Below are 24,715 nucleotides of genomic sequence, written 5' to 3'. Positions count from 1 at the left end.
ATGCTGACAAACTGAACACACTCAAAGCGGAATTCAGCAGGAGGTTCGCTGATTCTGAATCACAGAAATTCAACCTTGACCTGTTCGCAAATCCTTTTGCAACTGATGTCGGCACTGCCCCTGAGCACCTGCAACTGGAACTCACTGAGCTGCAATGTAGCAGCGCTCTGAAGTCCCAGTACCAGTCAGTCGGGGCTGCTGAGTTTGCGCCTCTCCTCCCCGAATCAATGCCGGAGCTCCGTCTTCATGCTGCACGCATCATGTCCATGTTGGGAAGCACTTACTCATGCGAACAGATGTTCTCCATAATGAACCTGAACAAGACATCCCACAGATCCCGACTCACTGACCAGCATTTGGTCTCGGTATTGAAACTGGCCACAGCCAAGGACATTAAGCCTAGCATAGACGAGATCATCTCTAAGAAAAGGTGCAGAGTGTCTGGTAAGAGTTGAACTACAATGCATTTCAGATAGGCCTTGTTGCACTGACTATTTTGCGTTATCACAGAAAACATAATTTGTTGTGTTGAAAGACACAGTAGTAGGCCTAATGGTTTTGTTTAATTGTGAAACTATTTTGTTAAAAACTGAACCTATTGTAGGCTAGACTGCTAATGTAGTTTGTTTAATTGTGCACTCGTCTTCTTCTTTTATTTATTATTATTATTATTATTATCTGTATTGTTTAAAGGGTGGGGACACCTGCAGCCACTGTATTGTTTATAAGGGTGGGGACACCTGCAGTCACTGTATTGTTTATAAGGGTGGGGATACCTGCAGTCACTGTATTGTTTATAAGGGTGGGGATACCTGCAGTCACTGTATTGTTTATAAGGGTGGGGACACCTGCAGTCACTGTATTGTTTATAAGGGTGGGGTACCTGCAGTCACTGTATTGTTTATAAGGGTGGGGTACCTGCAGTCACTGTATTGTTTATAAGGGTGGGGACACCTGCAGTCACTGTATTGTTTATAAGGGTGGGGATACCTGCAGTCACTGTATTGTTTATAAGGGTGGGGTACCTGCAGTCAGCTGAGACTGAAGAGGTCAGTTGGATGATGATGAAACGTTTCTGTCAGTAAACGTGGTGTCCAGGTGAACTGACTGTACTTTGTGAGTTCCTGACCTGGATCTGTGACCTGGATCTGTGACCTGGATATCTCCGAGCATGCAGACACATTGTAAAAACACTTTGTCATTATGGGTTGACTGTAGACTGATGGGCAAACATATTGATTTTATCAATTTAGAATTAAATCTACAACACAACTAAGTTAGCATTGAAGGGGTCTGAATACTTTCTGAAGCCAGTGTGTGTATATATATATATATATACACACACACACACACACACGTGTGTATATATATATATATATATATACACACACACACACACACACACACACACTGATCAGCCAAAACATTAAAACCACCTGAGACCACTGCCACCCGAGAACACTGTTGCCATGAAGGGATACCTGGTCTGCAACGATGTTAGGTGGGTGGTACGTGTCAAAGTAACACCCACAAGAATGCCAGGACCCAGGGCTTCCCAGCAGAACATTTCCCAGAGCATCACACTGCCTCCACCGGCTTGCCTTCTTCCCATATTGCATCACGGTGTCATCTCTTCCACAGGTAAATGATGCACACGCACCCGGCCGTCCACATGATGTAAAAGAAAACATGACTCATCAGACCAGGCCACCTTCTGCCACCGCCCATGGTCCGGGTCTGACACTCACTTCCCCATGGTAGGAGCTTTCAGTGGTGGACAGGGTCAGCATGGACACTCTGACCAGTCTGCAGCTACCCAGCCCCACACGCAGCACGCTGTGACACACTGCCTGTTCTGACACCTGTCTGTCATAGCCTGCATCAACTTCTTCAGCAATCTGAGCTACCATAGCATATATAGCACAAGAAGTCAGCAAGTGAATAACAGCACATCTTTCTGGTATTTTTGTTGTGAATACATTTATTGTAGGTTGGAAGTCTTTCACAGCAGTTTAAATGAACAATGCTCCGTCCAGCACACTTGTCAGGCAGTGTGTTGTGGGTCTACTGCTGACAGTACAGGACACAGGATGAGCTCGATGACGCCAGAAGGATGACGACATCCTTGACTGGATGAACATACATCACAGGAGAGGTAATCACCCCCTCATTCAGTTACACAAACAAAACTGTTGCCAAGTTGACAAGAACACTCACATTAACAATAAAACGATGCCTCTTTGCAATGGAAACACAGCAGTCATAAACCCTAGTTATATTCTGTCTCTCTCTTTAACCTCTGCCCCGTAAACACCTTCCTGTTCCTCTGGACCTGGACCTGCAAGAAGAAAAACAAGAAGAGGAACAGAACATGCAGGGTTATGTGATCTGGTACTGAAGCAGGAAGTTCATAACAGATCATTCCACATGGACGGTGTGAATCTGAGCTGCCAGACCACCCTGACACGCTGCTCCAGATGCCCTCGTCTCCATGGGAACAAAACATCCAACTCCTTATAAAGTCCATGTTAAACTTTCTCTCATGGCGTCCGAGTAGGTCTATTCCGTTGCCTACCAACATGGGATCGCTGGTTCAAATCTCCGTGTTACCTCCGGCTTGATCGGGTGTCCCTACAGACACAACTGGCCGAGACTGCGGGTGGGGAGCCGGATGTGGGTATGTGTCCTGGTTGCTGCACTAGCGCCTCCTCTGGTCAGTTGGGGGAGGGGAAACTGTGGGGAACAGCGTGATCCTCCCATGCAGTACGTCCACCTGGTGAAACTCCTCACTGTCAGTTGAAAAGAAGCAGCTGGTGACTCCACATGTATGGGAGGAGGCATGTGGTAGTCTGCAGCCCTCCCTGGATCAGCAGAGGGGGTGGAGCAGACCGGGACCGAGCAATTGGCCGGGTACAATTGGGGAGAAAAAGGGGGGAACCCCCACCAAAAAAAGGTGTACATAATTGATCACAGCGGTGAGTAAACAGGCGCCCCAACCGACCAGAGGAGACGCAAGTGCAGCAACCAGGACACATACCCACATCCAGCTTCCCACTCACAGACACAGCCAATTGTGCATGTAGGGACACTCAGACCTCCCATACAACGACTTTTTGGCTGTGTTCCTCACTGTCCGTGTCAGGTGTGCTTGTGATGTTCAGGTCTGTGAAGTAATTCTTGTTTTAATGCACGTTTTGTTTTTAATCTTTCCTGTGTTGTATGATTTGTTTTTATGTGGCACTGAGGTCCTGGTGAAACATAACTTCGTCTTCTTGGATGTATGAGACATGCATATGAGGCCGTGACAAATAAAAGTCTACTGGCTAGAAGATGAATCTTGACCAGGTGGAACTCAACCATATCTCCCCCTCACACCCACTGGATAAGAGACATCCTCTATCTTCTCAGACTGGACAACATCAGACTGTCATTAAGTGGCTCCTCTATGGGGTCCAATCTTTCAGTTTGTATTGACTGAAGCAGCTCTTATGGTTTAGAGGGGTATTAATATGGAGTTTGTTGTGACATGGGTGATGTGCTGCTGCACTGACCATTAGTGTCTGTTACTGACAAGGATTATTATCAGCTGACTGATGGGGTTCTTCTTTTTAGTTTCTTTTTTGTTGTTTGTTTATGGTTGTGTTGTTTTCTTAGTTTCTGTGGGTTGTTATGGTGTTTAGCAATAAGTCAATATAACGTGTCTTTATAGAGGGAATATATACTTGTAATAACCTGTAATATTTGTAATAAATCAGATATTTGGGTCAACATATCCGTAAGTGGCGGCGCTGTAAACTTCAGGGAATGTTTACCGTTGCTCCATCCAGTATGTGCGGGTCCTTGTGTAGGGCATTGTTCAGGCCTTCCTCTGTTGTGAATCCTACCCAGCAGAAGCCCTTGTGAAAACCAGTCTCTTTATCCTGTCAAAAGAGAGGCAATGTCCTGTGTCCAATACACAAACTCACGGGTATTTACTCATTCATGCGTTTAATAGGATAAATGCTTTTTCTTGGACAACTTACGAAAGGGAGCAAACACCTCTTCACTTGACCAAACTGTCCAAAATAGTCCTTCATCTCCTCTGCAAAACAAACAAAACAAAGTCATCACTGAAGGGTAAACACAAAACAACAGTTGTAGCTGATTGTCTAATAACTTAAATAACCAAAATGTCAGTAGGCAATATTCATCTTCATTTTCTCCTTCTTCTTCTTGGTGTTTACCAGCGGTTGGCAAATGACGAATTGGTGCATTACCGCCACCACCTGGTATGGAGTGTGGATCAGAATGTCTATTAGTTACACTACTCCCCCCGCCCCCCCCAAAAACCAACCCTCAAACCTTCTCATTTAAATTAGTTACTGTAAAAAACTAAAGTAAGATTTTATAGCACTCAGTTGAGTTCTTCTCTAGAATATCTACTAAATCAAATAGTAATTTTATTTTCCTGACATTTTGAGTCAGACGCCTTCTTTCTGCCTCATATTTCTGACAACATATCGTAACATGCCCTATTGTTTCTTAGTAGTCACATCTGCCTGTATTGTGTTCGCCTGTTTTGAAAAGTGTACTATTTAGTTCAGTGTGTCCAAATCTGAGTGTTGAAATTATTGTCTCATCTCTCCTGTTCCTTCCTGCATACCTCATTTCTCCCACTTTCCTTTGGACTCTGCAAAACCACCGTCCTTTCCTCTCTTCCTCTCATTGCTTTTGCCACCTTTCCTCCAGTCTGTGCTTAATAATGCTCTTCAGAACCAGAATCAGAATACTTTATTCATCCCCAAGGGGAAATTGGTTTCTATTACAGACGCTCATGCTCTAATAACTAAAAACTAACAAGATACAAGATAAGAAAATAGAAACAAGAAGAACAGAAACAAATAGAAGTAACAGATAAAAGATATTTCTGTCTTGCTTAAAGTAACTACCACATCAACGTGATTATGTTTTGTAGCCTTCTTTGCAACCGTATCTGCTATTTCATTTCCCTCAATGCCAATGTGTGCCGGTACCCATAACAATGATACTGTAAGACCCATCATTTGAGTTCTATATAATGTTTGTTGTACCTGTATTAAAATGTCTGGTCTGCTGTGTGAAAGACTGTATTGTAAACTGGCTGGCGACGAACTGGAGTCTGAACAAATAGTTGCTCTCAATGATCTCGTTTCCTCTGCCCACCGCACTGCTAACAACACTGCACGCGTCTCCGCTGTGTGTACCGATGTTTCCTCACTGAGCCCTTTCCCTACTTTAACACGACATTCTGGAACAACACATGCTACTCCTCCTGCTTTATATAACAGGACATTCTGGAACAACAGATGCTACTCCTGCTTTATTTAACAGGACATTCTGGAACAACACATGCTACTCCTCCTGCTTTATTTAACAGGACATTCTGGAACAACACATGCTACTCCTCCTGCTTTATTTAACAGGACATTCTGGAACAACACATGCTACTCCTACTTTATTTAACAGGACATTCTGGAACAACACATGCTACTCCTCCTGCTTTATTTAACAGGACATTCTGGAACAACACATGCGACTCCTCCTGCTTTATTTAACAGGACATTCTGGAACAACAGATGCTACTCCTACTTTATTTAACAGGACATTCTGGAACAACACATGCTACTCCTACTTTATTTAACAGGACATTCTGGAACAACACATGCTACTCCTACTTTATTTAACAGGACATTCTGGAACAACACATGCTACTCCTGCTTTATTTAACAGGACATTATGGAACAACAGATGCTACTCCTCCTGCTTTATTTAACAGGACATTCTGGAACAACAGATGCTACTCCTCCTGCTTTATTTAACAGGACATTCTGGAACAACACATGCTACTCCTACTTTATTTAACAGGACATTCTGGAACAACACATGCTACTCCTACTTTATTTAACAGGACATTCTGGAACAACAGATGCTACTCCTGCTTTATTTAACAGGACATTCTGGAACAACACATGCTACTCCTACTTTATTTAACAGGACATTCTGGAACAACAGATGCTACTCCTGCTTTATTTAACAGGACATTCTGGAACAACAGATGCTACTCCTGCTTTATTTACTGAGCTCTTTGACGCATCCGTATAAATCGGAACGTAACTGCGGTATTTATCAATATAAGCCTGTATGGCATGGGAATCATAATTATCTTTTTTCTTCTTTTCTAATAATGTGAAATGTCAGAAGACAATATCTACTTTCCCGTGTATCTTCAACAGGGGAATCTTACAAGGATCGATAGGAGAAAAAGAACAAAACCCTGTGCAGCCGGCAGTTAGCTAAAGTCTACTTTAAAGTATGGCTAGGTAGTTAGCTTCACTGCTAAGAGTCCCACCAGGCGAGGCTGGTTACTGTAGAGGTATAACAGTCGAACAGAGGACGTCATAATATCATGAGGAACACAGTAGTGTTATGGTCCTTGTCACATTGGTGCTCTATTTAATCATAACGTCAACTCACTGCTAGCGATAGTCCATGGTACCCTGGACACGAACACCTCAAACACCTTCCTGGACGGAGCGGCCATGTTTCGTCCCTGACGGGCAATGACCTTTGACGTCATGACGTAGCGGACGGGCATGAGCGAGAGTGGTGAAAAGAAGTGGTATTATTATTACTATTTTTATTATGAAAAGAAAAAAAAGATAAGATAATTTTTTTGTTAAATCTCTTTGTTTTATGTGGTAATTTTTACATTCACAAATGCAGACGGTCAGATAGAAGACCACACATTGTTCAGTTTAAGACGGAGCTTAACTGTTATTTTGAATCTCTGCGAAATGTTAAAAACAAAAAAGCTATTAAGACTTTGAAAATATTTGATGCCTTGAACATATGTATTACTTTTTTCATCGCTGTATTGTTTATAGTTGTTTATATTATCATTGTAATGTTCTGAATTGATTTAAATAAAGTTTTGTTAAAAAGAGTGGTATTTTTTTTTAATTTCACCTAACAGATATTAATAATGATAATAATGATGGTAATATAATGATATTATTGTAAAGCATGTTAAACACCTAATATTGCATAAGAAATCTATTTTTGGAATTTGTCTTTATTGCGTTATACGCGACGCTTCCGCAAAATGGCGGCGTCCGTGATGGAGCATGGCGAGGACGCGTTTCGGAAGTTGTTTAAGTATTACAAGCAGAGAAACCCTCCCCCTGTTCTCAGCGATGTGATCGACTTCTCTAAAGGTGTGCGGAGTGAAAAGGTGAGGGGATGTTTTAGTCTATGACCATATAAAACGTTTCATTAGCCATAGCTGCTGTCTATGACAGAGGCGATGACGTCACGGCTGTTAGGCTGGGGAGATAAATGAACAGTAACGCGACGTTGACTTTTTGCAGAAGGCCAGCAGCAGTTTGTGCTTATAGTCTATCGCCTCTTTGTGCTGCTGGACCCGGGCCTGTCCAGTGAGTTAGGCCTTATCATAATCAATAGGCAGCAGGCAGGCACCCCAAACTGCGACGCTACGTGGGTGCTTACGTAACTGATGCCCCGCCCGCCGGTGTGCAGACAAATGCTCACAAGACAAATGCTCACAATACTAATAGAAGAAGAGACAAATGCTCACAAATTGTTTTACAATCTTTATTTTTCAAAAAGTCAACTGAACATTCTGTTGCATGTCACATAAGACATATCACATAGGCCAGGGCATGTGAGAGGGATCACATCTCCCTGACAAATGAAATGGTGATCTTAAAGATAATCATGATAATGACACTATCAATTACTGTTTGGTAACACATAATCTTAATTAACCTTTATTCATGGAAACATATTCCATTGAACAGTCTGTTGCATGTCACAAGACATATCACATGGGTCTAAGCATGTAATAGGGATCACAGTGACCTAATTAAGAGGTTTTAAAGCAGTGTCTATAGAGTCTTTTGCCAACCAATTTCTTATATAGACAATTTGTGAGCATTTGTCTCTTTTTCTTGTAGTCTTGTGAGCATTGGTCTTGTCAGCATTGGTCATGGAATCGTCCCGCCTGGTTGCTGTTCGGTCGGTTTGATCCCATCACCTGGAGTCCGCTGCGGGGCGGAGCGCAGCTGTGGGAGAACTCGCGTGGGGAACATTGTGCCTCTGCCTCATTAAAACCCAGTCGACGCTATCAAAAACCATATTGCTCCAAATAGCACAGTCGATTTTGAGCAACATGCTCGCAATATTTCTTGACAGGTCATTTATGAATTTAAATCGCCCTCCCTCGTCATGCTCAGTGCGTGTCGCCGCGTAGCTTCCGGCGCGTGCAGGCGTGACGCTCCCCACGTGCTGCAAGACGTGCGTGTTGCAGAAGGTGACGTCACCGTTGCTTCACCCTGCTGCTGTCTTCCGGTCAAAATGAGCCATACCAGCGTTGAACAGCAGAGGAAAGACTCTACACTCTACAGCAGTGTCTCTTCAGCCGGAAATTGGTGACTTTTCCTACAGGGACCCCAACATTAGAAAAAGTGGAACACTGTTTTTGTTCATGTTGCCATGGAAGCTGAACACCAGCTTTGTCTAGGGTCACGTTTGACCCTAGACAAACATTTTCTGCTACTTTCTTAGGCTATACAATTGCTATGTCTTGCTAAAAAGTAAAATTTTACACCTATGCAGTACCTTAAGCAATAACAATAATAATAATAATAATAATAATAATAATAAACCTCTACTTTAGTAAAGAAAACACGTATGGCGGGTGTGTTGTAATAAAAGTGGGTGGTGTTCACTGATTAAATCTGATTTGATTAGCATAATAATATGATTCCCATGGTTGTGTTATTTAAACTTGTTAAATAAAATTACATATTGTTCCTTTTCAAATGTGTGTAAGGGCCAGGTTAAAGCTGCAGTCCGCAACATTTCTTTATTAATACATAGTTAATTCATCCATCAGCACAGTGGAGTCTGGTTCCATCATGGCATCTTCACCGTGGTTGTAGGTTCTCTCCTAGGCCACCTCTGCTGACATCTCTTGGTCGGGTTGCGTTGGCTGGTGTGGTGGCGAACATTTGATGGTGGGAACAATTTCAGTAGGAGATGCTGCTGTCGGACAGATGATAAATATAACCGTGGAACAGTGTGGCGATGGAGACTGCCTGCGTTGGCTTTGGTTAAGGGATTTGTCCTCACCAGTGTTTGCAAGGGTGCGGACCGTTTACTGATGAGCTGGCGGCACAGGAGCCACAATTGCTGCTGCACGTCGTTTGTGGTCCAAGAAAATCAGTTGCAATAGTTGTGTTTCTCTCCAGCTCCTACATCCAACCATGCTGGAGTACTGTGCTACATCCAGCCATGCTGGAGTACTGTGCTACATCCAACCATGCTGGAGTACTGTCCTACATCCATCCAACCATGCTTGAGTACTGTCCTATATCCAGCCATGCTGGAGTACTGTGCTACATCCAACCATGCTGGAGTACTGTCCTATATCCAGCCATGCTGGAGTACTGTCCTACATCCATCCAACCATGCCTGAGTACTGTCCTACATCCAGCCATGCTTGAGTACTGTCCTACATCCAGCCATGCTGGAGTACTGTCCTATATCCAGCCATGCTGGAGTACTGTCCTACATCCAGCCATGCCGGAGTACTGTCCTATATCCATCCAACCATGCTTGAGTATTGTCCTACATCCAACCATGCTGGAATACTATCCTACATCCAGCCATGCTGGAGTACTGTCCTACATCCAGCCATGCTGGAGTACTGTCCTATATCCAACCATGCTGGAGTACTGTCCTATATCCAACCATGCTGGAGTACTGTCCTACATCCAACCATGCTTGAGTACTGTCCTACATCCAACCATGCTTGAGTACTGTCCTACATCCAACCATGCTGGAGTACTGTCCTATATCCAACCATGCTGGAGTACTGTCCTACATCCAACCATGCTTGAGTACTGTCCTACATCCAACCATGCTGGAGTACTGTCCTACATCCAACCATGCTTGAGTACTGTCCTACATCCAGCCATGCTGGAGTACTGTCCTATAGCCAACCATGCTGGAGTGCTGTCCTACTGTAATACTGACTGACTGTCCAACAGAGATGGCACATCGATCGCCATCACAGTTCACCTGGATGAAATAATGCAAATCTTAGGGCTTGCAGTCTTATCTATAACCAGCGGCAAGGAAAATCTAATGGGGGCTAGCTGAATGAAATATACAGCCTCAGTGTTACATACATCAGTTAATGTAATAACCACATCATCACATGCTGTGTTACACAGTAATTACATGCATTCATTAAATGATATACTCATTTTCATGTTTGAACTTGCTTCCTGTGGCCGCCAGGACATGTCAGCAGCACATCTCCACATTGCAGGTTTCAGACGCTGTAGTCAAACTAACAGCCGTATGTTGTCACACATTTAACCTACACCATATGCTGACTGTTTCAGCTGAAACAGGCAGTGCATCAGCTGAAACAGTTGGTACATCAGCTGAAACAGGCAGTATACCAGCTGAAACACTTCAGCTGAAACAGGCAGTGCATCAGCTGAAACACATCAGCTGAAACATCAGCTGAAACAGGCAGTACATCAGCTGAAACAGTCGGTACTTCAGCTGAAACAGTCAGTATATCAGCTGAAACAGTCGGTACACCAGCTGAAACGGTTGGTACATCAGCTGAAACAGTCGGTACATCAGCTGAAACAGGCAGTACACCTGCTGAAACATCAGCTGAAACAGGCTATACATCAGCTGAAACAGTCAGTACATCAGCTGAAACAGTCGGTACACCAGCTGAAACGGTTGGTACATCAGCTGAAACAGTCGGTACATCAGCTGAAACAGGCAGTACACCTGCTGAAACATCAGCTGAAACAGTCGGTACATCAGCTGAAACACATCAGCTGAAACAGTTGGTACATCAGCTGAAAACGGCAGTACACCAGCTGAACCACATCAGCTGAAACAGGCAGTACATCAGCTAAAAAGTCAGTACATCAGCTGAAACAGTCCACCAGCTGAAACAGTTGGTACATCAGCTGAAACAGGCAGTAGACCAGCTGAAACACAGCTGAAACAGGCTATACATCAGCTGAAACAGTCAGTACATCAGCTGAAACAGGCAGTACACCAGCTGAAACACATCAGCTGAAACAGGCAGTACATCAGCTGAAACAGTCGGTACATCAGCTAAAAAGTCAGTACATCAGCTGAAACAGTCCACCAGCTGAAACAGTTGGTACATCAGCTGAAACAGGCAGTACACCAGCTGAAACACAGCGGAAACAGGCAGTACATCAGCTGAAATAGTCAGTACATCAGCTGAAACACATCAGCTGAAACAGGCAGTACACCAGCTGAAACACATCAGCTGAAACAGTCGGTACATCAGCTGAAACAGGCAGTACACCAGCTGAAACACATCAGCTGAAGCACATCAGCTGAAACAGGCAGTAGACTAGCTGAAACACATCAGCTGAATTACATCAGCTGAAACAGGCAGTACACCAGCTGAAACACATCAGCTGAAACAGGCAGTACACCAGCTGAAACACATCAGCTGAATTAGACCAGCTGAAACAGGCAGTACACCAGCTGAAACACATCAGCTGAAACAGGCAGTACACCAGCCGAAACAGTCAGTACACCAGCTGAAACAGGCAGTACACAGCTGAAACAGTCAGTACACCAGCTGAAACAGTCGGTACACCAGCTGAAACACATCAGCTGAAACAGGCGCTACATCAGGACTTGTCCAGCAGCTCGTGTGTGAGTGAAGGCTGGCAGGCTGACTCTGAGAGTGGAACCGAGCTGATGTCACATGACTTGTGTACGTTTTCTTGCTTAAGTTGAGGGTGGCCCTGCAGGGTGCTTCCCAGGGCCTCTTGCTGAGGAAGCTTGACAGCCTGTATTTTGTGATGGTAAAGTTCATTTACCTTGATACACCAGGCAGTCACGTGTAGGCATTATTAGCCTTTAAACTCGTGATGATGCCCACACTTCACAAGGTGGAGATGTGAAATAGGCATTATTTAAGTGTGACATGTGGGATGTGACGCAGCAGTGTATCAGCAGAGTAGTACAGCTGTTTACATTTTGTGATGTGTATGTCTCCTTTCAGACCGCACCTCCAGAAAGACTGACTGGATAGTCGTTTTGACTAAAAGTATGGAGAGAATTACTTTTTTGCTAAATCTAAGGGTTGATAAAATATTGCAATAATGGAAAAATGAGTTGTATTTGTGACCTCAGATGAGTACTGACCCATTAATGTATGTAGGTGGCACGGTGGCGCAGTGGTTATTGTGGTCGCCTCACAGCAAGAAGGTCCTGGGTTCAAGCCCCGGGGTAGTCCACCCTTGGGGGTGGTTCTGGGTCGTCCTCTGTGTGGAATGTGCATGTTCTCCCCGTGTCTGTGTGGGTTTCCTCCGGCGGCTCCGGTTTCCTCCCACAGTCCAAAGACATAAATTAAATTGTCCCTAGGGGTGACTGTGTGTGTGTGTGTGTGTGTGTGTGTGTGTGTGTGTGTGTGTGTGTGTGTGTGTGTGTGTGTGTGTGTGTGTGTGTGTGTGTGTGGTGATGACAGGTAGTTGCAGTTAAACTTGACCCTTCTGCAGTGAGTGACGGGAAGGCCAGAAGAGCAGGACTGCAGCCTGTTAGGGACTGGAGAGCCTTTGGCCTCCAAGGCTATCCAGGTAAACACACACCAAGAGCTTCTGGCCTCCTCATGCTAACACCCTCATGCTAACACCCTCATGCTAAAATCGTCTTGCTAACGTCCACCCTGCCTGCCTTGCATTGTTGGACTGGCTGTAGTCTCTGTGCACAGTTACTTTGGAGAAACAGTTTTTCTAGCCCACACAGCAATACTGCAGATGCTTCAGTATCGTTTTGCAACCCAGTGCTGTCCTACAGGGTTCATCTTCATCTCCAACCCCTTCCTGCTGGGATCCCAGGCCTTCTGGGTCAGGCAGTGTCTGAAGACCTACCCTCAGAAACCCAACGTATGTAACCTGGACATGCACATGTCCCCGACTGACACAGAGGACATCTGGAGCAAGAGTGCACAGTTTCTCAGGTGCAGTATACTTTTCTATTCATGCTTCTGCTTGACAAGTCTGGACTACACTGGACTGGTTTTTATCACAACATTCACTTTGACACCAAGAGCTGGGACAAGCATGCTGCAGTTCTCACACATCTTAAAATGTCTGCTTATTTTTATTTATTTTTTGGGGGTATTTTTCCCCCTTTTTTCTCCCCAATTGTACTTGGCCAATTACCCTACTCGTCCGAGCCATCCCTGTCTCTGCTCCACCCCCTCTGCTGATCCGGGGAGGGCTGCAGACTACCACATGCCTCCTCCCATACATGTGGAGTCACCAGCTGCTTCTTTTCACCTGACAGTGAGGAGTTTCACCAGGGGGACGTAGCACGGGGAGGATCCCGCTACGCTCCCCAGCCCCCCCCCCCCAAACAGACGCCCCGACCGACCAGAGGAGGCACTAGTGCAGCAACAAGGACCGGCTTCCCACCCACAGACATGGCCAATTGTGTCTGTAGGGGCGCCCGAACAAGCCGGAGGTAACACGGGGATTTGAACTGGTGATCCCCATGTTGGTAGGCAGGGGAATAGACTGCTACACTATCCGGATGCCCAGTGCTTAATTAAATGAGGAATTTGTCCAACCTACCAGTACCAGCATTTTTTACATCAACAATATGACATGTTATTTGAAAATTGCCAGGTTTTTTCTTCATGTTTTCTCCCATCTTGTTATTGAAGCTCCGTTAAGGCTCCTCCCTTCTCGCTGTGTGACTCTCCACAGGAGTCCACCATCCGGTAAGGGGAAACCAAAGACACTGCTGGAGAAGCTTCGCTGGGTGACCCTGGGCTACCATTATAACTGGGATACCAAAGTAAATACTCCCTTTCAGTGTAATAAGCTAGTCTCAGGATAGTTTTACGAAGCCCTCATACTACATTTTAACATATTGGAAAACTGGTAACGGAACCAGCAACAACACTGCAATTCATTTTCTCATGGCACAGCCCTTTATCAGGCAGGGGGCAGCACTTTGGCACAATAGACTGAGTTACTGGGCTCTATTTTTGTGAAGCTGGGTACAAGTGCAGGCGCAGGTGAACATGGCTGTGTACAATATAATTTTGGAAATGTGCTGGCGAGAGAGCCAAGCCCGCATGGCCCTTGCACAGCACAACAGAGTTAATGAAGGTGTTGGATTAGCATAAATACATCATGAGCAAGTGAAGTTGGGGAAGGCTACAGCTGGGCCAATCAGATCATCTCCTCTCATGCACTTTACATGTGCTGTGGCACACTGTCATTTTCGATGGATGAAGAGGGGAGCCTATAATAAATCACTAGAAATGAATCATTATGTGTAGACATGATGATTCATTTCAGGAGAGTGAAATCCATAGACTAACATCCATTAAAACACAATTTGGAGATACACAGATGAGCCAAAACATTATGACCACCTGCCAAATATGCTGTTGGTCCTCTGTGTGCTGCCAAAACAGCGCTGACCCACCAAGGCGTGGGTTCTAGAAGACCCCTGACGGTGTCTTGAGTTATCTGGCACCAAAATATTAGCAGCAGATCCTTCAAGTCCTGTAAGTTGCGAGGTTGACCTGCTGTGGATCAGACTTTGATGGACTTGTCAGTCTAGCACATCCCACAGATACTCAATCAGATTGAGATCCGGAAAATTTGGAGGTCAGGGCAACCCCTTGAACACTTCATCATGTTCCTCAAACCATTCCCAAACAATGTGTGCAGTGTGACAGGGCACATTATCCGTCTGAAGGAGGCCACTGCCATCAGGAAATACCGTCACCATGAAGGGGTGTACCTGGTCTGCAACGATGTTTAGGTTGGTAGTACGTGTCAGTTTGATGTCCACATGAATGGCTGGACCCAGGGTTTCCCAGCCGAACATTACTCAGAGCATCACACTACCTCTACTGGCTTGTTGTCTTCCCACAGTGCATCCTGGTGCCATCACTTTTCTATGTAAACAGCACACACATACATGGCCATCCACGTGATCCAAAAGAAAACAGGACTCATCGGACCACGCAATCTTCTTCAACTGCTCCAAGGTCCAGTTTTGACGCTTGCGTGTCCATTGTAGGCGCTTTCAATGGTGGACAGGGGTCATCCTGGGCACTCTGATCGGTCTGCGGCTGCGTAGCCACAGACTGATTAGAGTAGACCGCCAGAGTAAACCGCCGCAGATCGCCATACACAGCAGGGTGCGATGCAGTGTGTGTTGTGACACATTCCTCCTGTAGCCATCATAAAATGTTCTGTGACTTGTGCCACAGTAGACCTTCTGTCGGTTCAGACCAGAAGGGATAACCTCCGTTGCCCTCACGCATCAGTGAGCCTTGGGTGGACAACACCCTGTCAACAGTTTGTGGTTTGTCCCTCCTTGGACCACTGTCAGTAGATACTCACAGCTGCTGACCAGGAGCACCCCGCAAACCTTGACATTCCAGAGGTGCTCTGACCAGTCGCCTGGACACCACAATCTGGCCCTTGTCAGAGCTGCACAAAGAGTGAGTCTTTACTCCTGCCCATTCCTCCTGCATCCAACACATTGACAACAAGAACTGATTGTTCACTTACCACCTAGTCTACCCCGAACTTTACATGTGTACTTGTTTGGAGATGATCAACATCATTCCGTTCACCTGTGAGTGGTCATCATGTTTTGACTCATGTTCCTCTTAAACAATCTAGTTTTTAACGAGATTGTTTAACACAATCTTGGAAAGTGAGATGATGCCTGAGGAGTGGAGAAGAAGCATACTGGTACCCTCCATAGAATAAGGGAGGGGGATGAATGGAAGACAGCATTTAACACCCCCAGTGGTCATTACGAGTACCTGGTCATGCCGTTTGGACTTACCAATGCCCCAGCTGTTTTTCAGGCCCTGGTGAATGATATGCTCCGGGATATGCTCAATGAGTTTGTTTTTGTTTACCTGGACGACATCTTAATCTTCTCCCCTGATGAGCAAACTCACATTCAGCTCATCCGGCGGGTCCTCCAGCGCCTCCTCCACCACCAACTCTTTGTCAAAGCTGAGAAGTGTGATTTTCATGTGCCCTCCGTGTCCTTCCCGGGGTTCATCGTGTCTGAGGGGGAGGTCAGGATGGACCCAGAAAAGGTAGCGCTGTTGTTGATTGGCCCACTCCCACTAGCTGTAAAGAGGTTCAACGATTCCTAGGGTTTGCTAATTTGTAAAGGAAGTTCGTCAGAATTTTTTGTTCTGTTGCTGCCCCCCGTCATGCACTGACCTCTTCTAAGGCTAGCTTCCAGTGGAACCCCCGGGCTGAGCTCGCTTTCCAGAGATTGAAGACAAGCTTCACTTCAGCTCCTGTCCTCACGTTACTTGACCCCAACCTGCAGTTTGTGGTGGAGGTGGATGCCTCCGATGTGGGGCTGGGAGCTGTTCTCTCTCACAGGTTGGCTAAGGACAATAAGCTACACCCCTGTGCCTTTCTTTCCCGCAAGCTGTCGGCCTCAGAGAAACTATGATGTTGGCAACCATGAGCTGCTTGCCATCAAAGTGGCATTGGAGGAGTGGAGGCACTTGTTGGAGGGGGCCGAACAGCCTTTTCTCATCTGGATGGATCATAAAAACCTTGAGTACTTGAGGACGGCCAAGAGGCTCAACTCTCGGCAGGCAAGGTGGGCTCTCTTTTTCAACCGGTTCCATTTCACCCTGTCCTATCGCCCTGGCTCCAAGAACTTAAAGCCTGATGCTCTCTCCTCTGAGCACTCTTGCAAAGATCCTTCTCCCATTCTTCCTCCCTCGTGTGTTGTGGGCTCTGTCACTTGGGACATTGAGAGAAGGGTCAACGAAGCCAAAGTGAACTGTCAACCTACGGCCGGCTGTCAACCGAACCGGCTGTTTGTGCCTCCTGTCTTGCGTTCAGGTCATCCACTGGGCCCACTCTTCCCGGTTATCCTGTCACCCTGGAGTACGCAGGACCTTGTTCGTCATACAATAGCGGTTCTGGTGGCCGGTCATGGAGAAGGAGGTGACAGAGTACATGGCAGCCTGTCCGGTGTGTGCTCGCAGTAAGGTCTCCCGACACCCAGCTTCTGGTCAGCTTCGCCCACTCCCTGTGCCACATCGACCCTGGTCAGACATCACCGTGGACTTTGTGACTGCCCCCCCCCTTCCAAAGGTAACACCACCATCCTCATGGTGGTGGATAGATTTTCAAAAATGGTCCATTTTGTTCCCTTGCCCAAGTTGCCCTCAGCCAAGGAGACAGCCGAGGTGATGCTGCATCATGTTTTTCGCCTCCATGGCTTCCCCAGGGACATTGTGTCTGACTGGGGCCCGCAGTTTGTGGCACAGTTCTGGCGGGCTTTTTGTTCACTCCTGGGAGCATCCGTCAGCCTCTCATCTGGCCGCCATCCCCAAACCAACGGTCAGACGGAGCGGCTGAACCAGGAGCTGGAGACCAGCCTGCGTTGCCTCGCCTCCCAGAGCCCCAACACATGGAGCAGTCAGCTCACCTGGGTTGAGTATGCGCACAATTCCCTCCCATGTTCCTCATCTGGTCTCTCCCCCTTTCAGTGTGCCTATGGATATCAACCTCCTCTCTTCCCTGCTCTGGAGAGGGAGGTCAGTGTGCCCTCTGCGCTGGCTCTGGTTCACCGCTGTCGCCACACCTGGGCCCGGGCCCGATGCACCCTGCTCCGCAATTCCGAGCGTTACAAGAAGGCGGCTGGCCGACGGCGGATCCCTGCCCCCACTTACAGGAGCGGCCAGAGGGTATGACTATCCACTAAAGACCTGCCTCTCAGAGTGGAGTCCCGGAAACTCGCTCCCAGGTTTGTGGGGCCATTCCCTATTTCCAAAGTCATTAACCCAGTTGCTGTCAAGCTCAAACTCCCCAGAGCCATGAGAGTCCATCCATCCTTCCACGTGAGTCAGATCAAACCGGCCATAGAAAGCCCTCTGGTCCCTGCCTCCAGGCCCCCTCCCCCCCGGTTCGTCGATGGTGGCCCTGTTTACAATGTTTACGACTGGGAGGGATACGGCCCGGAGGAACATTCCTGGGTCTCAGCCAGCAACATCCTGGACCCCTCCCTCATCCGGGATATCCATCGGGCCCACCCTGGCGACCCTGGGCTGTCTCGAGTCGGCCGTAGGGGGGGGGGGGTACTGTCACGCCCCGTCTGGATAGTTAAATTATCTTTTGTTTCTCGCAGTGTTCTTTGTCTTGTACTTCCTGTTTTATTTTGATACTCACCTCTTGTCTCGTTTCAGGTCCTTTACTTCCTGCCCTCATGTGTTTCCCTCTTGTATGATTACCTACCCTAATGTGTTGCACCTGTGTCTCATTGTCTCCCCTCCTCCAGAGTATATAGTCTTAGTGTTCCCTTCCTTCTGTGCCAGTTCGTCTTGTTCCTTGTGACAGCGTTCCAGCATTTTTCCCCTTGTGTGAGTTTCTTTAGCCCTATAGTTTCCTGACCTGTTTTTGCCTTTTCGACCTCGCCTTTCGCCTGCCGATTTGGACACTGTTGCCTTGTTATCTGACCACCTGTGTACCGACCTCTTTCCGATTAAAAGGACTGATTTTTGTGGACTGAGTCTGCGTTTTGAGTCCAAGCCTGTGGTTCAGTACTGACACATGTGTGATTGGGGTATTGTCCGTGTGTTGTTGGCTGTTAGGGCCACGGGTGTGTCCGTGTCCGTATAGTTGGTGTGTTCCCTCCTGTATCTAACCCTCACTCTGACTCTACATTCAGGTATCCGCCGGGTGCTCCTCATCACCTAATCAACCTGTCAACGAATCATCCAATTTCCATCAGCTGTGCAGTCTCCCATTTAAACCAGTTCCCCGGCTAGCTAGTTTAGTTTGTGTGATGTAGCTACTTTGTGTTGATGGCTTTGTTTTTGTAGCTGCTTTGTGTTTGTGACGTCTGGCCCGTTTTCATTTAAGTTTTGCATTGTTTAAATCTTGAGTATTTTGGTTACGTTTAGCCTTCAATTTGTTTAGTTCTTTTGGGCAAGGGGATCAAGGTAAGATGCCCATGGGCAAACACCCCATCACGTAGCTTACCTCTGCCTTTATTAGACACACTAGGTTAGGAGATGTTGCCACCTTCTGTCTTTAGGTTTGGTGCTGTTCAGCACCGTCAGGAGGGGGGTATTTTTTTTTAGTAGTTTATTGTTTTGGCAACCGCTCGGTTTCCTTGTCCTGTCATGGTGTCAATAATATATTTATTGTATTATATTTAAACATTTGTCTCATTGTGTTGCACCCTCACCTCACGGTTACCCAGTACACCAATTGTTGCACTCTCCAGACCGAGGGTCGTGACATTGGGGTATTGTCCATGTGTGGACTGGCAACATGTTGTGTAGTCAGACGCCGGACACATGTCCTCTATTGTGATTTGGTTCACAGACGTACTCAGCCAAACATCACAGCCCTTTCCCAGCCAGCCTCCACTCACTCTCCAGCAACATAGCAGCAGCATGCGGCTTTCCCAGCTTCAGTCCTGAGGCCGGAATCCTTAACTACTACCACGCCGATTCCTCACTAGGAATCCATGTGGACGAGTCGGAGCTGGACCACTCACCGCCGCTGATCTCATTCAGGTAGGAGATGCTTAGCACCCCGGGTTTAGCAGATTAGTTTAAATATACACATAGTGAGCAGGGTGTCAGTGTCACAACCCTGACCCTGGGTATTTGATGGTAAGTGTAATGTATTTCATGTTAAAATAATCAATCAGCATTCAGAATCCTACCAACAGCGTCACGTGTCCAGGCTGCGTGTCACCAACAGGAAGTGGGGAAAACGGTGTATTCTTTGTTTGGTTTGCTGATAGTTTCGGCTGGTCGGCCATCTTCCTGCTGGGCGGCACTCGGAGAGAAGACCTGCCGACCGCCATGTTCATGCACAGCGGCGACGTGATGGTCATGTCAGGCTCCAGCCGCCTCCTCTACCATGCTGTGCCACGAATCGTACCAGCGCCTCAAGAAGACCCCTCCCATCCAGCCTTTGAGACTGACCAAGGGGTTGCCCAGAACTTGCACCAGACAGAGGGCCCCCTTGTGGAGCAAGTGTGTGAGGAGGACTGGGCGGTGTGCTCCAGGTACATGCAGCGCTCCAGGCTGAACATGACTGTCCGACAGGTGCTGGGACACGGACAGAGTTTCCCAGAAACAAACCCTCATGCTATTATGCCAAGAGATGAGCCGGACTTCCTGTCTGGGGAGAGCAGGGGGCAAAAGAGAAGTGATGCTATTTACTCTTAGATCACACCACCAGCATACTTAAGACTGTCATGCTTGCATTATAAGGAGCTATGGTGTACTGTAGATATTAAACATTTGTGAAAATGTAACTTGTTTTTTTCAAAGTCAAATACACATTGAAACAAAGTGTGTCATTTCTCTTCAAAAGACCAAAAACATGACAAAATAAACCTCACTTTGCAAACGGAGACCACCAGAATGTGGCTGTTGACTGAGCAAACGCAGTTTGCATCCCTTCCAGCAGAAAGCCAGAGTAGAATGTTCTGGTTCTGTGGTGCTGATCTGGTGTGTGACCCAAGTCAGGAACTTCAATCTGGGGAGGTGTGTTCGACTGTTGAGACATGTTGGAGGAAGGATCCTGTGGCAACAGGACAACACCGCCTTGTTCTCCTTATAGCGAGAAGGTTCCGGGTTCAAGCCCCGGGGTAGTCCTACCTTGGTGGGTCGTCCTCTGTGTGGAGTTTGCATGTTCTCACCGTGTCTGCGAGGGTTTCCTCCGGGGGCTCCGGTTTCCTCCCCCAGTCCAAAGACATGTAGGTCAGGTGGATCAGCCGTACTAACGTGTGTGTGCGTGGTGGCCTGTCCCTGGTGTCTCCCCGCCTGCCGCCCAGTGACTGCTGGGCTACGCTCCAGCGACCCTGAGAGCAGGATCAGCGGTTCGGATAATGGCTGGACTTTGACCGCGAGCAAAAGATGTCCTGGGGGGGGGGGGGTAGCAGGGAACTGGCGTATGGTTTTCCTCAGTTGGTGTTTTGAAGTGTGTCTGGAAATAATTTTCCCAAAAAAACAAACCTGTAGAACTGAGAAATAAGATCGAAGAGGTGGACCCTCCAGTGACACACTTGGGTTTCTTCTGGATTCTGAGGCTCACGTTTGGTTTCAGTTGAAAGTACTTCCGTTTAACTCCGCTTCAGTCTTCTGCTTTTTCTGATCTCTCTTAGTTTACATGATTTTGTCAGTGCTTTTTTTTTTCTTGTCAGATAGTTCAACTGTTTCAAGAATCCACATGTATTTTACGTCGGTTTATATTTTGCCCAAAATGTAAACCAATAAACACACAAGAGAACATTTAAAGACTCCTGCCTTTCATCTCCTTACTCATCCAGGGAAGATGTGCCGAGTTTACTTTGTTTTCCTTTCCGCTTTACATGACGTCATACGTGAGGGAGGCAGTATCCCCTCTTTGTTACATTAGCATATCAAATGGCTTTGAGGGACTTACGACCACTAAGCCCTGCCCCCTGACCAATCAGAAGCAACCACTGTCCAAAGTCCCACCACCTGACCAATCAAATGCAAGCCAAGCCCCCTCACTGATGTATGACATCTAAAACCCGCCCCCGTCCGCGGTGGTGTAGCGGTCTGAGCATGGTAGAGGCTAGTTCCCGTCGATGCAGAGAACGGTCAACTGAGCATGCGCAAGTACTCGTTGCCTCCGTTGTCTGGGTAGGTTAGGGTTAAAGTTAGCTAATCAGACGCAGAGTAGGGGCGGGTCTTCCTAGAATCCCAGCGCCTGGATGCTACGCGGGGCGTGTGGAGGCATGGTAGAGGCATTTCGCGCATGCTCAGTTGACCGTGTCCATATGCAGTATTTCGGTCTCGCAAAAACGTGTCCTCTGACACGTACGTATTGTGATGTAGTGTAGGTTTCTATTGACCCTGATGTCACAGAAGCACAATGGAAATGGACTGTATTGTATTTAGAAATCACGTCAGGACACAGCGCTGTCGCTCGACACAACCTCTCCGTGGCATTCTTTATTTAGACTGACACAGCATCAAAGGCAGACCCGATCAAACAACCCAGAGCCCGCAGGCATCACCAATCGATCCCAGCACAATAGAACAGCACCAAATCAAATGCAGCACTGTCGATGTGTGCATACATAACAGACTGCTATCGATGCATTAGCACAAATGGAAAATTACTACTCTTTATTACGAATCATCATATTTGCCCTTACTGGTAACACTAACGCATACTTTATAAGCTACAACACTAACAGTAACTGAATTAATAACACGTACATTTCGGCAAACGTACACACAGAGTAGTCTACAAACCACAGTGGCCGCTGTATGGTTTTCCCGCCACACCACGAGGTTAGCATTACATGAGGTTAGCATGGTTAGCTTATTTATCATCATGTAATTAACTTCACAATACACGGGCATACCATCATACCGATACTTTCAGAGCACATATACACATTTAACTAACACACATGTGAACATGAACGGTTTATCTGACGGGACTCGTACCTGAAAAGGGAGTATTTGTTATTACCATCATCGGCGGTCACTCGGGGTCGAGTATGACTGGCAGGTGATCGCATGGTAGGGGGAGGTTTCGATGCAGAATCCTTGACTTTCCTTTTCCGCATTCAGGTCTCAACTCATAAATGGGAACATCCTTTACCACTTGCCGAACTATACTATTGTAGCGAATTCGGGGGACAACGCAACCACAACGCAACCACAGGAACTGCCGCGGCCGGGACGCGAACCCGTATCGCCCGCACCGCAGGAGACATCGCTAACCGCTCGACTAAAAGGTCCGATGCGCTAGCCCGCGGCCAGCGTGTCTTCTTATCCATGCACGTTACACTATCCCCCCTCCTTCGGGAAGGCGTCCCCGCGCTTAGGCATTTCCGCTCCTTCACGCCTCAGGGCGCATGCGCTTCCGATGGCCTTACGGTCGCTCCATCCCACTTCTGACACCAATGTAGCGAATTCGGGGGACAACGCAACCACAGGAACTGGAATACATGCACGTAACGTGCATGCACGTTACAGTAACGTGCATGGATAAGAAGACACGCTGGCCGCTGGCTCGCGGGTCTGACACTTTAGTCGAGCAGTTAGCGATGTCTCCTGCGGTGCGGGCGGTACGGGTTCGCTTCCCGGCCGCGGCAGTTCCTGTGGTTGCGTTGTCCCCTGAGTTCGCTGCATTGGTGTCAGAAGTGGGATGGAGCGATCGTAAGGCCATCGGAAGCGTATGCGCTCTGAGGCGTGAAGGAGCTGATATGCTTAAGCGCGGGGACGCGCTTCCCGAAGGAGGGGGGTAGTGTAACGTGCATGGATAAGAAGACACGCTGGCAGCTGGCTCGTGAATCTGACCCTTTAGTCGAGCGGTTAGCGATGCCTGCTGCGGTACGGGCGATACGGGTTCGCTTCCCGGCCGCGGCAGTTACTGTGGTTGCGTTGTCCCCTGAGTTCGCTGCAGTATGAATGATATCTTCCCAGGTATTCCTCAATTTTCCAGGTCAACCCCGGATGGTCATGTTTTGCACTAACACATGGTCACCAGGGTACAACACCGAACTCCTCACCTTGCCATCATATATCCTCTTGTTTCTCTGGCCGGATTTGTGTGCATTTTCTCGTGCAATGGCATATGCCTCTTGTATTCCTTGCTTCCACTGGTCAACGTAACATGACTACCACTTCCTGCTTCAGTGGGCACGTTAAACAACACGTCAGTGGGTAGTCTCGGGGAGTAGGTACAATGGGGAGAAGCCTGTTACTCCTGTGCGTGTGCAGTTATAAGCAAATATGAGCTTATTCAGAGAGTCTTTCCGGTTCAACTTGTCTCTATCTGTGAGCTGTTTCTGCATTAACGTGCGACTGAAGCGTTCCACTTGTGCATTCCCCTGCGGATGAGAAGGAGTAGTCCCCGACCCAGCCACGCTACAATGTTTGCTCAGTTGTGAGCAGAGCTTATTTTCAAACTCACCCCCCTGATCGTGGTGAATGCGCGTTGGGAATCCAAATTTGAGGGCATAATCACTGCATATTCTGTCAGCCACTGTTTTTCCAGACTTGGATGTTGTAGAGTATGCCTGCGCAAAGCGGGTAAAAAGATCTACAACTACCAATATGTACTCACAGCTGCCTTTGCACTTCTCCAGATGAAGAAAGCCCACTGGTACGAGCTGGAAGGGCTGCGTGGTAACAGTGTTTGTAAGAGGGGCCCTTGTCTCGTGGCTAGGTTTTTTGTTTCAGGCAAGTACAGCTCCTTACATATTGCTCTGTATACACACCGCTTCCATTATACAACAAGATGTCTTCTTACCATTCAGCGGAGGCAGCGAACTGTGATTTATTCACAGCAACACCATCAACTGTGTCCATAAAGCACTGCCCCAACTAGTATGTACACATTATTGGATAGATATTAGCTAGCTATCTTGCTAATCTAGCTGTTAAAGTACCACTGTGCCGTAAGGTTACGGTAAGGGTATATGCTTTCGCTGATGTTGTTAGGGTTTGTGGAAGACCCCAGAGATGGGGTTAGCCGGAAGTGGCGTACTTCATTCGTTGCTCGTACAACAGTCAAACACAGGAGGGCAATGAGCGACAAGAAAACGGGAAGTCCGAGGGAAAAAA

General features: G+C 47.1%; 2 protein-coding genes across 2 annotated transcripts; one reads left to right on the top strand and one right to left on the bottom strand.

Annotated features, from left to right (window-relative positions):
- Positions 1 to 1,963: 1,963 nt before the first annotated feature.
- slirp (SRA stem-loop interacting RNA binding protein) lies at positions 1,964 to 6,577 on the bottom strand. The gene is made up of 4 exons (XM_056295890.1): positions 6,493 to 6,577; positions 4,023 to 4,081; positions 3,813 to 3,920; positions 1,964 to 2,338 (listed from the first exon to the last, which is right to left on the bottom strand). Exons 1-4 carry the CDS (start codon positions 6,557 to 6,559, stop codon positions 2,270 to 2,272), a joined length of 303 nt encoding a protein of 100 aa, XP_056151865.1. The 5' UTR covers positions 6,560 to 6,577; the 3' UTR covers positions 1,964 to 2,269.
- A 539-nt stretch (positions 6,578 to 7,116) lies between these two features.
- Positions 7,117 to 21,385, top strand: alkbh1 (alkB homolog 1, histone H2A dioxygenase). The gene is made up of 6 exons (XM_056295889.1): positions 7,117 to 7,249; positions 12,587 to 12,695; positions 12,916 to 13,078; positions 13,830 to 13,920; positions 19,470 to 19,663; positions 19,897 to 21,385. Exons 1-6 carry the CDS (start codon positions 7,121 to 7,123, stop codon positions 20,324 to 20,326), a joined length of 1,116 nt encoding a protein of 371 aa, XP_056151864.1. The 5' UTR covers positions 7,117 to 7,120; the 3' UTR covers positions 20,327 to 21,385.
- The last annotated feature ends 3,330 nt before the right edge of the window (positions 21,386 to 24,715 follow it).

This window comes from Lampris incognitus, chromosome 16 (assembly GCF_029633865.1).
Source record: "Lampris incognitus isolate fLamInc1 chromosome 16, fLamInc1.hap2, whole genome shotgun sequence".
Lineage (NCBI taxonomy): Eukaryota > Metazoa > Chordata > Actinopteri > Lampriformes > Lampridae > Lampris > Lampris incognitus.
Note: the sequence above shows the minus strand (reverse complement) of the source record. Positions and strands in the feature narration are given on the sequence as shown.

What these genes read in the sequence shown, in the direction of transcription:
- slirp (XM_056295890.1), bottom strand. Translation starts at nt 6,559, where the DNA reads ATGGCCGCTCCGTCCAGGAAGGTGTTTGAGGTGTTCGTGTCCAGGGTA. An exon ending in ACCATGGACTATCGCTAGCA is followed by an intron (nt 4,082 to 6,492) that starts GTGAGTTGACGT and finishes TTTGTTTTGCAG; the next exon opens with AGGAGATGAAGGACTATTTT. An exon ending in AGAGGTGTTTGCTCCCTTTC is followed by an intron (nt 3,921 to 4,022) that starts GTAAGTTGTCCA and finishes CTCTTTTGACAG; the next exon opens with GATAAAGAGACTGGTTTTCA.
- alkbh1 (XM_056295889.1), top strand. Translation starts at nt 7,121, where the DNA reads ATGGCGGCGTCCGTGATGGAGCATGGCGAGGACGCGTTTCGGAAGTTG. An exon ending in TGGCCTCCAAGGCTATCCAG is followed by an intron (nt 12,696 to 12,915) that starts GTAAACACACAC and finishes GCTGTCCTACAG; the next exon opens with GGTTCATCTTCATCTCCAAC. An exon ending in ATTATAACTGGGATACCAAA is followed by an intron (nt 13,921 to 19,469) that starts GTAAATACTCCC and finishes TTTGGTTCACAG; the next exon opens with ACGTACTCAGCCAAACATCA.